This window comes from Orbicella franksi, chromosome 9 (assembly GCF_964199315.1).
Source record: "Orbicella franksi chromosome 9, jaOrbFran1.1, whole genome shotgun sequence".
Taxonomy (NCBI): Eukaryota; Metazoa; Cnidaria; class Anthozoa; order Scleractinia; family Merulinidae; genus Orbicella; species Orbicella franksi.
In genome coordinates, this window is record NC_138153.1 from 11,453,623 (window position 1) to 11,469,784 (window position 16,162).

Sequence of the window (16,162 nt, forward strand, 5' to 3'; positions counted from 1 at the left end):
AAGATCAGGGACTGGACTACTGGAACATCGCTTACATCTTTTTTCAGGATGTGGAAATAAATAGATATTTAGCCTCCATTTGGGGCGAAAATATGCTCGAGCGTAGCTCGAGGAAAGCTGTGAGCTTTGAGGAACAAATGATGTCCAAGGACAAATATCCGAGCTCATAATCCTTAATATATTTTCGCTCGCTCGCGACTGGTCTAAACACGTCACATGACTGAATATTCCCTGGCTAAAACAAGGGAATATCCGAGTGATATTCACCAATTTTCAAAAATACGCGTGTTGAGACAAATATTTGAAGGATAATAAACATAATTGTCTCCATTATGCTCGGATATGAATTGTAAAATTTTTCATTTTAATGATTTATCTATAGTGGGCTTAAAATGGGCAAGTGAATTTGAAGGAACGGCGAAGGGGAAGAGAAAAATTCGGCCATAAAAATCAAACGAATCGGAGCATATAAGAGCAACACCTTTATTGTCTTCAAAGCGCTCTGTTTACACTCGTACTTTTATTTCCGGCAGCAGCAAAAGCTGTAATAGGGATATGGGTCTGGGAACCGAGTGATGTCACTTTCAGATCGTGACACTTCACTCCCTCCGTTAGCCACGTTACCGCATTCATAGTTGTAGAACGCGCCAATCTTCTCTCCGTTTTGAGTGGCTTTTCCTGTTTTTCCATGGATGGAAACTTCTCCATCACAGTTGGAAAACGGAGACTGGGCGCAGATCTGAGAGCAGGTCTTCTTATCAGCCGTGTTACGCACAAGGACAACGTTTTCACAGCAGCCACTACCCCCTGAACTAGTGCTTCCTCTACAGGCAGCAGAGGCTGCCATGTGAAGAGACTGCCAGCCCAAGTCGTACAAAGAGTACTTGTCATAACCCGCCACAAGGAGACTCTGGGACAAGCGGCCATTGCTGTCGAGCAAAGCGAAACCAGATGGTTTCCCGGCTGTAGCTAACTGTGCTTTTAAGGCTGCCACCTTGATTGTGAAAAAAAAGTCACCGAAACAAAAGATCAATTATTTAAGTAATGCACAAAAGGAATTCATAAGAAGGAGAGTTCACTCATGGAATGACCAAGGTTACAATTTATGCAATCATTTTCCTTTTTTCACTTTTTCATGAACATTGATTTATTCTTCTCTCAGACTAATCAGCCTAGCACTATACAGAGACAAGCAGTTACAGAAATTTAAATTCCACAAGTTTTTTTTCTTAACTGTTTGGACATTCGCTTCTCGAGGAAAAGTTAGGAGAACGATACACATAGGCGTGCGGGCACCTTCGGACCAGGGGGAGGAGGGCGGGGGGAGAGCTGGGCGGTGACCTACTTGCCCGAAAAAAGTACGTAATGCCCGAATGCGCGCGTGTTGAAATCGGGATGCAAACGCACGCAAATGCCATGAAAAACATAAACGTAATTATATAATTATAATTCTGACATCGAATGAAACTTCTATAATTCAAAAAAAGGTTAAACTGAAAGCTTGCATACTCAATGACCTCTATCAGCAGTCTCAATATAGTAAAATCTAAAACTTATTAATCTGAAAAAGTTCCTTCTTTCAAGGCATTATCTGAAAATGTTATTTATCTTGTTCACACAGTGACACTGATCAAAATGACTTTAATGCCACAGGCGCGCTCAATATATATCGAGACATCTGTTTGAAGATGGACCGTATTTGGACGTGTTACAGAAGCTGAACTCTATTCGAGGCGACCTTCTCGATATACTCGAGGCCGTTCAAAGAACAACACGAAGCATTGCTTGACGTCATTCGAAAAAATCTTGTTTTGGCCACAGCAGACTTGCAGCGTACACTGCAAGCCTTTTATAAATTCAAAAGCCACGCAAATACGATTTTAAACAACATGGACGTAATATAGGAACACCTCCTGAGAAAAATTAGTGAAAAAAAAAATTATAACACCCCTTTGTTTAGGTGTTACAAACGGCTCTTTTAAGAAAAAGTAAATTCTGCATACGAGCCTAGTGACCCATCAGGTCGGAGCTTATCCCGGTTTCTGCGGCATGAACCGACTAGGAGTATTTCTACTCCCCTCTGGATGGTATGCTAGTCCATCGCAGGGTTACCCCCTGCATTAAGTTTGCCGGTACCCATTTAAACACTTAATTAGGTGGAGAGAGGCATTATGAGAGTAAAGCGTCTTTCGCTAGAACATAAGGCCAGGGCTCGTACACGGACCGCTCGACCCGGAGACGAGAGTTCTAACCATGAGGCCACCGCGCCTCCCTGGCTCTTTTCAGAGCCACCACAAAAACAAAAGTCTTGGTCTTCGTTTGCATTGATGCGTGTTGTAGCTAACAGAAAACCCCATGTCACTCATATAATTTAGTCCTTTTTGGCAATGCAAATTTCAGAGAGAGTAGCTTACAAGCCTTGAAACTTAAAAAACCAAAAAAAGAGGGCTTATTCTTTGTCGGGAGCCTAAAAGTTCGAGGCCCGCATACTACCTTGGCGTCTTCGGTATGCCAACAATACTTCAGATCAGCAGCAGATACAAATGACACACTTCACACGACACTATTTAAAGTGCCAACTCTCTGAAGCAACCACTTGAGAGCCTACTTACTCCTCGGCGGGCGTCCAATCACACAGAGATTCATAAAAAGTAACTAACTAGAAACTCTATTCAGGAGATTTGGAAATCACGCCAACAGTATTACTTTGTAATGTTTCTCTCATTTGTCGTTGCCCGAATCATGAGCGTTTTGCCCGAAAAATTACAAAATTTCCGTAGCTGGGAGGGGGGGGGGGAGGGGGGGGGGGCGGAGTGTTGGGGGCTGCATCGCCCTCCGCTTACGACGATACAAACAAATGCTCACCGAAGACTTTCTTCTCTCCATTTCATTTCATTCTCAACGATTAACGACATCTGACCTCCTTTTCAAGCTTTGCCAGTTTTTCTGCGTGACCTGAATTGGAAAAGTAAATATGTTTTTAACACACTTCCACGCATTTGGTTCATAGTTTGATCACAGTATTTCGCAATAGAGGAAATAATAAATGGTAAGATCTTTGATAAGACTGTACATACCGATCAGTTAAATAAACCTTCTCATTCGCAATAAAGCTGGAAGAACAATGATTATCACGGAGTGTTCATCAGTTATCATAATTTCTTATGACTCAAAATTGTTGCGACTCCTTGAATTTGTTCGGAATAATTGTTATTAAGTTATGTTGCCCGTGAGCGGTTTAGCGCTAAAACAAAATCGCTTTTGATTCAAATAAAACGCTTGATTCTTCAACCGGCTGTAAGATTTCAGCAGATTTCATTTGGCAATATCGAGGGTTTATTTTAGGGGGCTATACACCCTGCAAACTGCCATATTCTGTTCATTTAAAACAGCAGACTACTTTTGTTTTCTCCGCCTTAAGACCTAAACCGCCCCACTAGTAGCTGACGATAATCATCACAGCCGATCATTTAACAGTGCGTAGCAAATTTTTTACGATATGCTTGCTCAATATAATCGTCTTTCTCCTCAAAAAAAAAAAAAAAAAACACATTTAAAGAACAGAACAAATTGTTTCTAACTCCATTCAGTAACCAGCAAACAAAAACGTTTTGACGTCTAATAGACTGTTCACAAGCACAAAGATTGCTCGGAATGTTTGAATGATCGCCAAAAAACACGCAAAAAAACCCCGAAAGCCAAGAGCTAAATTTATGATTTTCCGCAACCATGCGATAACTTCTTAACCGTAAACAGCCAGATAAATGTGAATGTACCCACAAACCGGCAGTCAAAGTTGGCTTAAACCACCAGAGTATAACAGACTTCCAAGATTGGGTCCCAGGGAAAGCCGACTATCTCTACATAACTTACTTCCGTCATTTGGGTTCCCTCCATTTACAAAGCAGGAAATAGCGTCTATCTAATTGAGGAGAACAATTATTTTAACGTAGAAAAATTAAAGAAAAAAAAGGAGATTGGATTCTGAAACTGAATTTGCTTAAAAACGTACGTGAACTTACCAAACATTGACTTTTGGGGCAGCCCGATAGGACCGAATTGTTTGACGTTTTGCCCAACACACCATGATAACATGGCGCGGTGATCAAGAACACCAAAGCAAGAAATGGAGGGCTCAAAGCGGCAAACTTCATCTTCATCCGTCAAGATGGCTTCCAAAAGGGTGACAAAAATCTATTGGTCAAAGCAAATAGTAGTATTAACCATTATCCATGCACAAATGCATTCGTAAACTCTAAATTATGATGAGCAACGAAAAAATATAGTAACTCCAGCGGTCTCTTCTTACTCAGCTATCGCCTGTAGTGAGGTCGAACCATGTGAAGTGGCCGCTTACCAGGGATTGAAAATAGCAGCAAATAGCAAAGCATCAGCCCTAAAAGTGATCGAATGGTGATAGCGGTCGCCAGCAAGGTGTGGTCATACCTAGACAGTATCGACTGTATTTCGAGTATAACATTAAAGCGCACATAGAAGAAAGTAAAACGAGCATAAAAAGCTCTAGAGTTTCATATTTTAACAAGGAGAAATCAGGCTTAATCGATGTAAACTGCATACAATAGCTTCTCATCTTGACGTCTTTCTTGTTTTTGCGTTTAAATTCGGAAAACAAGTTAATCCGTGCGACATGACAATCTTAGGGAACAAAAGCCCAAAACTCTCCATTGCTTGTGTTTACTTAATACAAAACGTATTTTGTTTCGGCTAAAACACGACTTGCTTGATCGGCAGCAGATTTGAACCAGCGGTAGGCCCTTTTTAGTATGAATTTCGTGGGAGAAAAAAAGGCGAAAAATCACTTTGCAATCACAAGTAGCTGTACGTTTTTCAGTTACAATTTTAAAAAAAAACTGAAAAGGAGAATTTCACGGTAATCAACCAAATTACTTTAGAGTTACACCTTAGCTTAGCCCTCGGTTTTCTTGTGGGAAGTGCATTATTAAAAATAATGGGAGTTTAAGCAAAGCACAACGGTAACGGCAACGGAACGTCGCTGAGCAAAAGGTTGTTTAATGAGCAATACAATGGCTGTGCACGTGGGTTATAATTCTTGATACATTTCTTCGCTGTCCTCTGCAAAACAACAACGTGAAATGACCAAATTCTGTGTTGTGGGGAGAACGTGAACCACGACGGATATGATAATTTTTAAAAAGTATATTTCGAATTATACACACTGTGTCCCATACTCTCGATTCGAGTTTTGACAAAGCCAAAAAAAAAAACTAAATGACTTCAGAGTATCGCGAGATTTGTTGGTAAAGTTTAAATTCATTTCGTAATCGACGTTGTCCTCGGCGTCACCGTCGTAGTTACTTAAACTCACTATTATTTAGCTAAATTTCATGCGTCTTATATGTGATGGACTATTTCCTTCCCTATAGTTACCTACCAGTAGATATAAAAACTGAGTTTATGAAGAAAAATAGGTGTCTAGCTTTCAATTTCCTTTTCCAAGATTGGTGAAAAAGTGCTTTCCACCGGTTGCACTGAGGTCTTATTAGTCTCATTCGCTCCCACGGACATTTGCGGGGCGTGTCATCAAAAGCTATTAGCTAACACAACACGTTTCAGTAATGTTAAATAAGTTAGCAGCAGTGTTTTATCAGGTTAAGTGAATCACAAGAAGCCTTGGGAGTTTAGATGCGATAACACACGTGCTGCGAGTTTATCAGTATTGAATGGATTCAAATCACTTAGAAACAAGTAAATAGTTTACAAGAATAGAAATACCGGATTGAAAGGCTTATTAAAGTCGTAGCTAAGAAAACGTGCTAGAATCTCTCTAGAAATTCTTGTGTATTTCTCATTTGGAAATTGCAGCCCAGGGCTGAGAAACCAAAGTTTAAATTGTCACTAAATCTTATTTGTCAAAGAGAGAAACATTTTTATGATAATTGCCGCAAGCTCCGGTAATGATACATATTAGGGACCCGGGGGTACCGCCTGTAATGGCCTATACGAGGAGACTTCGTCCGAAAGGGGTTTTATATCAAGGCTTCAGGTATTAAAAAGGGAGTTAAACTGAAATATTTCGAACAGACGAACCTTACGGCTGTGTTGTATAATTATTAACCTCTACATCATTGACTTCAAAAAAATGATATACAAAAGGGTTGATATACAAAATGATATACAAAAGGAGTTGCAGAGGGATTGCAGAGTACTCCCCCCGTATTATTAATGAAAAACCATCACGTTTTTAAACCAACACTAAAAGAGTTAGCAGTCGGGCTTTTATGGGATTAAAACCGTGAAATTAGAGACGAGTATGTGATAAGGTATCATCTTCTAATTGGGGAAGAGGACATTATGAAGATGATTATTCGATAAAGAACATACAGTACAATAGAAGATTCATGGCTTGCAAGAAAGCGTATTGACTTAAACTTTGTTAGTTTTTCTATCGTGACAGGCGGGTATTTTAATACCATTTTGTGGTTAGGCACCGATGTGGTCTATCATTAAGAGGTCTGTGGAATTTTTGTTAGTCTAATTATCAGCCGGCGATGGTGGAGAGAAACAATTGAATGTCATCGATTTGGTGATATTTTCCGCTTAGTCTGAAAACCCGAATAGTTACCCTCTCTTGAGGGAGATTGCTGCCAAAACATTTGTCAAACTTTTCGTCAAAAACCATTAGCTAAAACCAACAAGTTTTTAAAAGAACTTGACTGAGGAGCGATTAGTCAGCAATGTAGGGCATAAACTGCTGGCCCTTGTAGACTTGAAAATTGATTCACAAAAATCTCTCTTCAAAACATTTTTGCAAAATATGCTAACGAAAATGGCGAACTGATGAAAAATTGTTAGGGACAAACACAACTGACAATTAAGTTGAGATGTGTTGTAGAGCGCTTGTTTATCATATAGAAACTGTACACCTTTTGTGCTAAAAGCTGTGATTGCCAGACTGTTCCCACAACATTTTCGAAGCTTGTCGTCAAGACCTACTAGCTAAAGACCAGGGGCGGCAGGGTTGTTCAAAGGTAACCCAGGATTAGCGAGAATTTTTGTTTCAGTTTTGTCACTTTTCGGTGAGGTTTTCAGTTTATACTGTTTGCTCTTCGGTTTTGAGCTTGAGTAAGCTCAAACGACACATGATAAGCAGTAAAAAACACTTTTACGCGAGAAAAATTATAATACTTTGGTTGACATTTAATCCTGGCTTAGCGTTAACCGGCTTTCGAACAACCCGGCTCTCGGGCCCGTTTCTCGAAGGTCCCGAAAATTTTGCTTACCCAGAAAGTCATATCAAAATTTCGAACCTTATGATTACAGAGCTGTTTTATTCACATATTCTTAATATGAACACGGAGGTTCCCTTCATACAAGAAGTTTCAGTCGTATACACTTCTCCGTTTTTAGATACAGATGAACCAAAAATGACCTTAAGGACCCGAAAAGTTTCCGAGGCTTTCGGGAAACGGGCCCCTGGTCGGAATGGTCAAATGGGACCGTCACTTTTGGAATGGACCTGCCCAACCGAGAAAAGTGGTCCACCTCGAAAGGCGGGCTGGTTTTTTCGAAACTTTTCCAGTTGGGCCGAACCGATCCATTTAGTTTCACACCAAACTTTCTGGAAATTTTGGTTGAATGGATCGTGCCCTCAGTGCGTGAAGCGAACTTTGGTCACTCGCTACGTTTTTGATAGTTTTGACATGTTTTTGACAGCATTTTGTCAACTTTCTGTTGGCCCTTTAGACAGGCTAGCCAATCAAAATAGAAACAATGGCAATTGAACGACTTTCCCGCCTCTCAGTGACTTCGTCAATACTCATTTTCACAACCCATGTTTATTTTTTTGTGGCATTAAGCGAGATGAATCCACTAGAAAGGCAACGTAACAATTTGGCTTGATCGATAATTAAACGTGTAGAGCAAATTTAAAACAGTCAGTAACAAACGGATTTCTACATTTCGAAAGAATAAGCGACGGTATAGAAAAACTGTGAGACGAAAAAATCTTTACCCTCCAATCACGTCGCAGTTGGCACTTTCTGAAATGAACGATAGAACGGTTAATTTAAGAATAAAGGCCTGTGTCTTTTAATAAAAGCATTTATTATATCATATATATGTGATTACCCAATTAGTAAACACACAGTTGGATATGTTATTGAAGCCGTAGTTATTCATTTCTTTGGTTCACCATGTTCCTGTGTGTTTTGAATTTTTTTCTCAGTAGAGGTGCTTAGTTTTAAAAAAAATGTTTACAAAGCTTTGCGAGCGGTAAAAACTGTACCAAATATTGATGTGAATATAACGATAATAATATTCCCTGTTTTCCGAGAGAACTTGGAAGCCAGGAAGATATCTCGTTTTCAGCGAATGTTGATCGAACGATTACTAGTTCACTGACTTTGCAAAGGTTGGAGGGTATTTTTGATGTTCAATATTAATTGTTTTGGTATGATGATTTTCAGTTGTTCCTAGGAACCTCTATACAATGTTTATTATTTAATTATAGCCCAGAGAAAATACGCGCGCTGATTGGTTTAAAATCGTGTCTCCATAAGTCGATAGAGGCAGACTAGCACGAGCTATCACATTTTGATAATCAAAGTAAACAAATTGTTTCCTCTTTTTTGTCACGAACCTTTTGAAAGAAATAGAAAAAAATGGTCCCTTGCTCAATTTCGCTTTTACAGACTTGCTTCAGTTTAACGAACATTAAAACTGTTTTGATCCTGTCCAATGTTGCTTTTGTAGATTTATCGTGACATATGCCACATAGCTACGACCTGGTGTTCCAGTAATATCACATAAAAGCTCCCCTGTTGAGTTTACAGTTTTATTAGCAATTCGCCTCCCCGTTTAATGAGTTTTAAAACGTTTATCTCCTCGTTGTTTACAACGGGAGGTGAACATTTTTAAATCCCTAGCAGGCATGGAAGGTGTACCTCTTAGAGGTGCTTAATTAGTCACTAAAAATTGTTTATAAAGCTTTGCAAGTGGCAAAAAGTGCATTAAAAATTAATTTGAATATAACAATAACAATTTCGTCTGTTTTCAGAGGCAATTTGTAAGCCAGGAAGATCAAAATAGGAACAATGATGGACTTTCGCGCGTCTCAGTGACTTCGTCAATTCGCATTTTCACAACCACAAAATTGAGCAAAATGTCAATTCCGGGCATGCGCAAAAGCCAATTTTTTTTTTGCCACTAACCGTTCTCAATTTTGTTTGTTGCCCCTTTCCTTTCTGTTTTTCTCGGCCCCTTTACACTGGCTACCTTTTGCGTTGTATGTTCTTTCTGGCTGCCGTGAAAAGTTGGATGTTAATTACGGGCGAAGCCTAGAAATGGACCTTGACCAATCATGGGCGTTGTGGACCATTTTACCACCGTTTTTGCACCAAAACTGATAACGTTGTTTTTCGATTTGCGACGTCGGAATGTCGTCGATACCTAAACCTGACCATTGTACGGAAAGGCCTAGCCTAGTACTACTGTCTGCTTATCAAGAATACCTGATGACATTTAAATTGATGACGTCACGAGTGGTACAAAGACCGCGACCTTTAAGTGGCCGTATGTGACCACTTGGGCTTCAAATGGTTAAAGACAAACTTAAATGGGTAGACGAGTAGCATTTTTCGACGAATGGTGAGTTCTTATCGAATTCCGAATCAAAAAAAAATTAAATAAAATAAAAAAAAGTAAATAAATAAATAAATAAATAAATAAATAAATAAATAAGATGACTAGCTTTTATTTATTGTGGAATCCTTTTATACAGTTGTCCCGCGCGAGGCCGTCTGATGTTATGTGGTCGCGTCCTATTTAAGTTGAAATAGAATTTTCAAAATTTTAAACACTGAGTGGTCCTATGATAAAACGCTTATTGACTGAGTTTATCTGGCCGGACGGGTAAATATTTGGCACTCGGTCAGGACGTACGGACCTCTCTGCGCTCGGTCCTTAGATCGTGACCTGTTCTAGCTTGGAATCAAATATTTTTCCGTCCGGCCCTCTCACGCAGTTAATAAGTACATATTTCTGATGTTGCTTCCGATACAAACCAGAAACTCGGCTCTCGGTGATAAATCAGAATTTCCCTTCTACTATGCCATAATCAAACCTTTATTAAGACCAATGTAAAGGCATTATGTTTACACTACTTTCGACAGCAACAGAAGCTGTAATACCCGCGAGAGTTCATAATGTCTTCTTTAAAGCTGTAGGCCTCACTTCCTCCGTGGTTTCTATAACTACATGGGTAGTTGTAAAACGAGCCCACTATCTCGCCATTTTTAGTGGCTTTTCCCTGTCTTCCGTAAATAGACACACCCGCATCGCAGTTCTTGTATGTGGTCAGGGCACAAAGCTCTGTGCAGGATTTCTTATCAGCGCTATTTCTCACCATAACCACGTTTCCACAGCAACCGCTCCCCCCTGTACGGGTGCTTCCTCTGCAAGCACCAGCGGCCGCCATGTGAAGAGACTGCCAGCCCAAGTCGTATGCCGAGTATCTATCATATCCATCGGGGAGGAAGTCTCGAGGCAGATGTCCGTGTTGGTCAAGCATGGCAAAACCTTTGGGCTTTAGCACGAAACCGCCCAGTCGTCATCACTCCGTGTGCTCGCATTTGGGGTTTCTAAAAGAAGCTCAGTATTTCAATCATACATTTTCAAAGTATAATTTCCATGAAATTATGGGAAATTGTGTTCAGAGAGTTAACAAAACATCAAAATTACCAAAGGGGCTAATGCTTAAGTCGAGTTCTTCGCACTTGAAAAAATTCAGCCTACAACGTTTTTCACGAAGCATACCGTTGCAGGAGTAGATTCCAGTCCATTTTAAAATAGATTCTTGTAAATGAAATTAATTTTTCTTAATCTCCTTTTTTTGCACTTGCGCAAAAATAAATATCGTTTTGATTATTGCATACTATTTACCGGCCTGTCCTTTTTTGCTTTTGCTTCCATGCCTGAAGCAAGAATGAGTACAAGTAGACAGGTAGAGAACAAGGCGATCTTCATTTTTGCTTTATTCCTGTAAATCCAAAAGAAAATTTGTTTAAACTAGATTGTAATGTAAATTTTTAATTTAAGAGAATTGGATCTGCTGTGGTTTTAAGTGAGATGAATCCACTTGCAATGTAGCAATTTGTCTTGCTCATGATCGATAATTAAACGTGTAATTGCCTGTAGAGCAAATTTAAAACAGTCAGTACCAAACGAATTGTTGTTGCTTTTGTAGATTTATCGTGACATATGCCACATAGCTACGACCTGGTGTTCCAGTAATATCACATAAAAGCTCCCCTGTTGAGTTTACAGTTTTATTAGCAATTCGCCTCCCCGTTTAATGAGTTTTAAAACGTTTATCTCCTCGTTGTTTACAACGGGAGGTGAACATTTTTAAATCCCTAGCAGGCATGGAAGGTGTACCTCTTAGAGGTGCTTAATTAGTCACTAAAAATTGTTTACAAAGCTTTGCAAGTGGCAAAAAGTGCATTAAAAATTAATTTGAATATAACAATAACAATTTCGTCTGTTTTCAGAGGCAATTTGTAAGCCAGGAAAATCAAAATAGGAACAATGATGGACTTTCCCGCCTCTCAGTGACTTCGTCAATTCGCATTTTCACAACCCCATGTTTATGTTTTCCACATTACCTGTCAAGATGTGAACTAAAATTTATGTAACCCTTTGAATACCAAACTTTAGCCAAAAAATACCGTTTTTAACCGTTTAGTCAGGTTTTTTAGCTGCCATGACGTTAAATAAGCCTAAGTTTTGCTAAGAAAGCTTTTTTTTTGACTAAAAGGAGAGATTTTTCGAGGATTAGGCACAAAATTGAGCAAAATTTCAATTCCGGGCATGCGCAAAAGCCAATTTTTTTTTGCCATTAACCGTTCTCAATTTTGTTTGTTGCCCCTTTCCTTTCTGTTTTTCTCGGCCCTTTTACACTAGCTACCTTTTGCGTTGTATGTTCTTTCTGGCTGCCGTGAAAAGTTGGATGTTAATTACGGGCGAAGCCTAGAAATGGACCTTGATTAATCATGGGCGTTGTGGACCATTTTACCACCGTTTTTGCACCAAAACTGATAACGTTGTTTTTCGATTTGCGACGTCGGAATGTCGTCGACATCTAAACCTGACCATTGTGCGGAAAGGCCTAGCCTAGTACTACTGTCTGCTTATCAAGAATATCTGATGACATTTAAATTGATGACGTCACGAGTGGTACAAAGACCGCGACCTTTAAGTGGCCGTATATGGCCACTTGGGCTTCAAATGGTTAAAGACAAACTTAAATGGGTAGATGAGTAGCATTTTTCGACGAATGGTGAGTTCTTATCGAATTCCGAATCAAAAAAAAAATTAAATAAAATAAAAAAAAGTAAATAAATAAATACATAAGATGACTAGCTTTTATTTATTGTAGAATCCTTTTATACAGTTATCCCGCGCGAGGCCGTCTGATGTTATGTGGTCGCGTCCTATTTAAGTTGAAATAGAATTTTCAAAATTTTAAACACTGAGTGGTCCTATGATAAAACGCTTATTGACTGAGTTTATCTGGCCGGACGGGTAAATATTTGGCACTCGGTCAGGACGTACGGACCTCTCTGCGCTCGGTCCTTAGATCGTGACCTGTTCTAGCTTGGAATCAAATATTTTTCCGTCCGGCCCTCTCACGCAGTTAATAAGTACATATTTCTGATGTTGCTTCCGATACAAACCAGAAACTCGGCTCTCGGTGATAAATCAGAATTTCCCTTCTACTATGCCATAATCAAACCTTTATTAAGACCAATGTAAAGGCATTATGTTTACACTACTTTCGACAGCAACAGAAGCTGTAATACCCGCGAGAGTTCATAATGTCTTCTTTAAAGCTGTAGGCCTCACTTCCTCCGTGGTTTCTATAACTACATGGGTAGTTGTAAAACGAGCCCACTATCTCGCCATTTTTAGTGGCTTTTCCCTGTCTTCCGTAAATAGACACACCCGCATCGCAGTTCTTGTATGTGGTCAGGGCACAAAGCTCTGTGCAGGATTTCTTATCAGCGCTATTTCTCACCATAACCACGTTTCCACAGCAACCGCTCCCCCCTGTACGGGTGCTTCCTCTGCAAGCACCAGCGGCCGCCATGTGAAGAGACTGCCAGCCCAAGTCGTATGCCGAGTATCTATCATATCCATCGGGGAGGAAGTCTCGAGGCAGATGTCCGTGTTGGTCAAGCATGGCAAAACCTTTGGGCTTTAGCACGAAACCGCCCAGTCGTCATCACTCCGTGTGCTCGCATTTGGGGTTTCTAAAAGAAGCTCAGTATTTCAATCATACATTTTCAAAGTATAATTTCCATGAAATTATGGGAAATTGTGTTCAGAGAGTTAACAAAACATCAAAATTACCAAAGGGGCTAATGCTTAAGTCGAGTTCTTCGCACTTGAAAAAATTCAGCCTACAACGTTTTTCACGAAGCATATCGTTACAGGAGTAGATTCCAGTCCATTTTAAAATAGATTCTTGTAAATGAAATTAATTTTTCTTAATCTTCTTTCTGTGCACTTGTGCGCTGCCCTAGGACAATCTAAATATCGTTTTGATTATTGCATACTATTTACCGGCCTATCCTTTTTTGTTTTTGCTTCCATTCCTGAAGCAAGGATGAGTACAAGTAGACAGGTAGAGAACAAGGCGATCTTCATTTTTGCTTTATTCCTGTAAATCCAAAAGAAAATTTGTTTAAACTAGATTGTAATGTAAATTTTTTGTTAAGGAGAATTGAATATGCTGTGGCTTTAAGTGAGATGAATCCACTTGAAATGCAATGTAGCAATTTGTCTTGCTCATGATCGATAATTAAACGTATCATTGTCTGTAGAGCAAAATCAAAACAGTCAGTACCAAACGAATTTCTACATTTCGAAAGAATAAGCGACGGTATAGAAAAACTGTGAGACGGAAAAATCGTTACCTTTCAATCACGTCGTACTTGGCACTTTCTCAAGTGAACGATAGAGCGTCAGTTTCAGAATGAAGGCCTGTCTCCTTTCACCAAAGTATTTATTATATCATATATATGTGATTGCCCAATTAGTAAAATGCACAGTTGGATATGTTATTGAAGCAGTAGCAATTCATTTCTTAGGGTGACCATGTTCCTGTGTGTTTTGAATATTTTTCTCAGAGGAGGTGTTAGTTTTAGCGAAATGTTTACAAAGCTCTGCAAGTGGCAAAAAGTGTACCAAATATTAATGTGAATATAACGATATAATATTTTGTTTTCCGGGAAAATTTATAAGCCAGGAGAATATCTCTGTTTCAGCGAAGGTTGATCGAACGATAACTAGTTCACCGACCTTGCAAACCTTTGGAGGTATTTTTGACATTAAATTTTGTTTTAATATGATGACTTTCAATTGTTGATAAAAAGTTTTATGCAGTGTTTATTATTCAGGAAATAGTCCAAAGAAAATACGCGCGCTGATTGGCTTAAAATCGTGTTTCCGTAACTCGAAGGAATCACAGAACTAGCACAAGCTGTTGACGTAATAATGGCCGGCGCGAGCAAAGAGAATTTGCAGCTTGACAATCAAAGTAAACAAGTTGTTTTCTGTTTTTTTACGTCTCTGAATTTCGTAAAGGAATAGAAAAATTGTTCTCCGTGTTTCTCTGGATTTATAGAAACACTTGTGGAAGTTTGGAAGAACTCGAAGAAGCTGTGGAAACCCGTCGCTTGTCAGCACCAGTTTTCACAGCATCATCGTCCTCCAAACGTAACTTCCATTCCTGCTTCTATAACTCCATAGAAACACGCTACATTTTCTATTTCGTAAAAAAAGTGTAGAAATAATCCCTCTCTCAGTTTCACGTTTACCGACTTGCCCCAGTTTAATGAACATTAAAACTGCTTTGATCCTGTGAAATGTTGCTGTTGTAACTTTGTCGTGATATATCCCACATACCTACGACCTAGTGTTCCAGTAATATCACAAAAATGCTCCCCTGTTGAGTTTACACTTTTATTAGTAATTCGCCTCCCCGTTAAATGAGTTTTCAACGTAATTCCCTCTTTGTTGTCAACAGCAGGCGAGCCATTTTTAAATTTGTAACAGGACGGTGCCCTGGAGGGGTGCACCTGGAGGCTGACCATGTTTCCGTGTGTTCGGAATTTTTACTCAAAAAAGATACTTAGTTATGAAAAGATGTTTATAAAGCTTTGCAAGGGGCAAAAAATACATGAAATATTAATTTGAATATAACAATAAAAACATTCTCTGTTTTCCGAGGAAATTTGTAAGCCAGGAAGATATTTAGTTTTCAGCGAATGTTGATCGAACGATTACTTGTTCACTGACTTTTCAAAGCTTGGAAGGTATTTTTGACGTTTAATTTTGTTTTAATATGATGACTTCCAATTGCTGCTAAAAAGTTTTACACAGTTTTTATTATTTAGAAAATAGCCCAAAGAAAATACGCGCGCTGACTGGTTTAAAATCGTGTTTTCATAACTCGCCTGGTAGCTCGAGTTCCCACAGCATTTCTCATTCTCCCAAACTTTCGTTTCTGTAACAGGAAAGAAGCTCGCTACGTGTTTTTTATTTCTTTGTAAATAAGTAGAAATGATCCTTCTCCCAGTTTCACGTTTAGCGACTTGCTTGAGTTTAATGAACGTTAAAACTGTTTTGATCGATCCAGTCAAATGATGCTGTTGTAGCTTTATCGTGATATATCCCACATAGCTACGACCTGGTTTTCTAGTAATATCGCAAAAATGCTCCCCTGTTGAACTTGCAGTTTTATTAGCAATTCTCATCTCCGTTTAATGAGTTTTATAAAATAACTTAGATATTACGCGCGCTCTGACTGGTTAGTGGAGTTGCAAAACCTATGGTCTATGGTACCGTTAGCTACGGCTCTCGATGTGGCAGTTAGCGCTCTATGCGAGAACTAAAGAACCCAGAACACTAGCGATAACGAATGTAATAAACAGCTTCGGCTTTCACTGGCTGAGATATCAATAACTCGAATATCTTTCCATTCGACATATACACATGGAAATTTGCAAGGAAAAAAAGGACCAGTAGTTGGTCGTTTACCTTTTTTTTCCATGGCAAAAATTTTACTCCGACTCCGGTTACGCTGGAGTTTAAAATTAAGGAAATTTTAAACCCTTTTATA

General features: G+C 39.2%; 1 protein-coding gene across 2 annotated transcripts; it reads right to left on the bottom strand.

Moving 5' to 3' along the window:
* Nucleotides 1–428: 428 nt before the first annotated feature.
* Nucleotides 429–5,489, bottom strand: LOC145497139 (uncharacterized). Of its 2 annotated transcripts, XM_081476939.1 has the most exons (5): nt 5,414–5,489; nt 4,023–4,194; nt 3,874–3,922; nt 2,921–2,955; nt 429–994 (listed from the first exon to the last, which is right to left on the bottom strand). In XM_081476939.1, the coding sequence occupies exons 2-5, from the start codon at nt 4,158–4,160 to the stop codon at nt 521–523; spliced, it is 696 nt and encodes a 231-aa protein (XP_081333065.1). In that variant the 5' UTR covers nt 4,161–4,194; nt 5,414–5,489; the 3' UTR covers nt 429–520. The 2 variants fall into 2 exon arrangements, with proteins under 2 accessions (XP_081333065.1, XP_081333063.1); XM_081476937.1 differs by lacking the exon at nt 5,414–5,489 and having other exon boundaries at nt 4,023–4,638.
* Between the last annotated feature and the right edge of the window lie 10,673 nt (nt 5,490–16,162).

Bases quoted from the DNA above. Each gene is read 5' to 3' on its own strand.
- LOC145497139 (XM_081476939.1), bottom strand. From the start codon at position 4,160: ATGAAGATGAAGTTTGCCGCTTTGAGCCCTCCATTTCTTGCTTTGGTG. The intron at 3,923-4,022 runs GTAAGTTCACGT...CTCCTCAATTAG, and splicing joins GCCCCAAAAGTCAATGTTTG to ATAGACGCTATTTCCTGCTT. The intron at 995-2,920 runs GTCAGATGTCGT...TTCACAATCAAG, and splicing joins TGGCAAAGCTTGAAAAGGAG to GTGGCAGCCTTAAAAGCACA.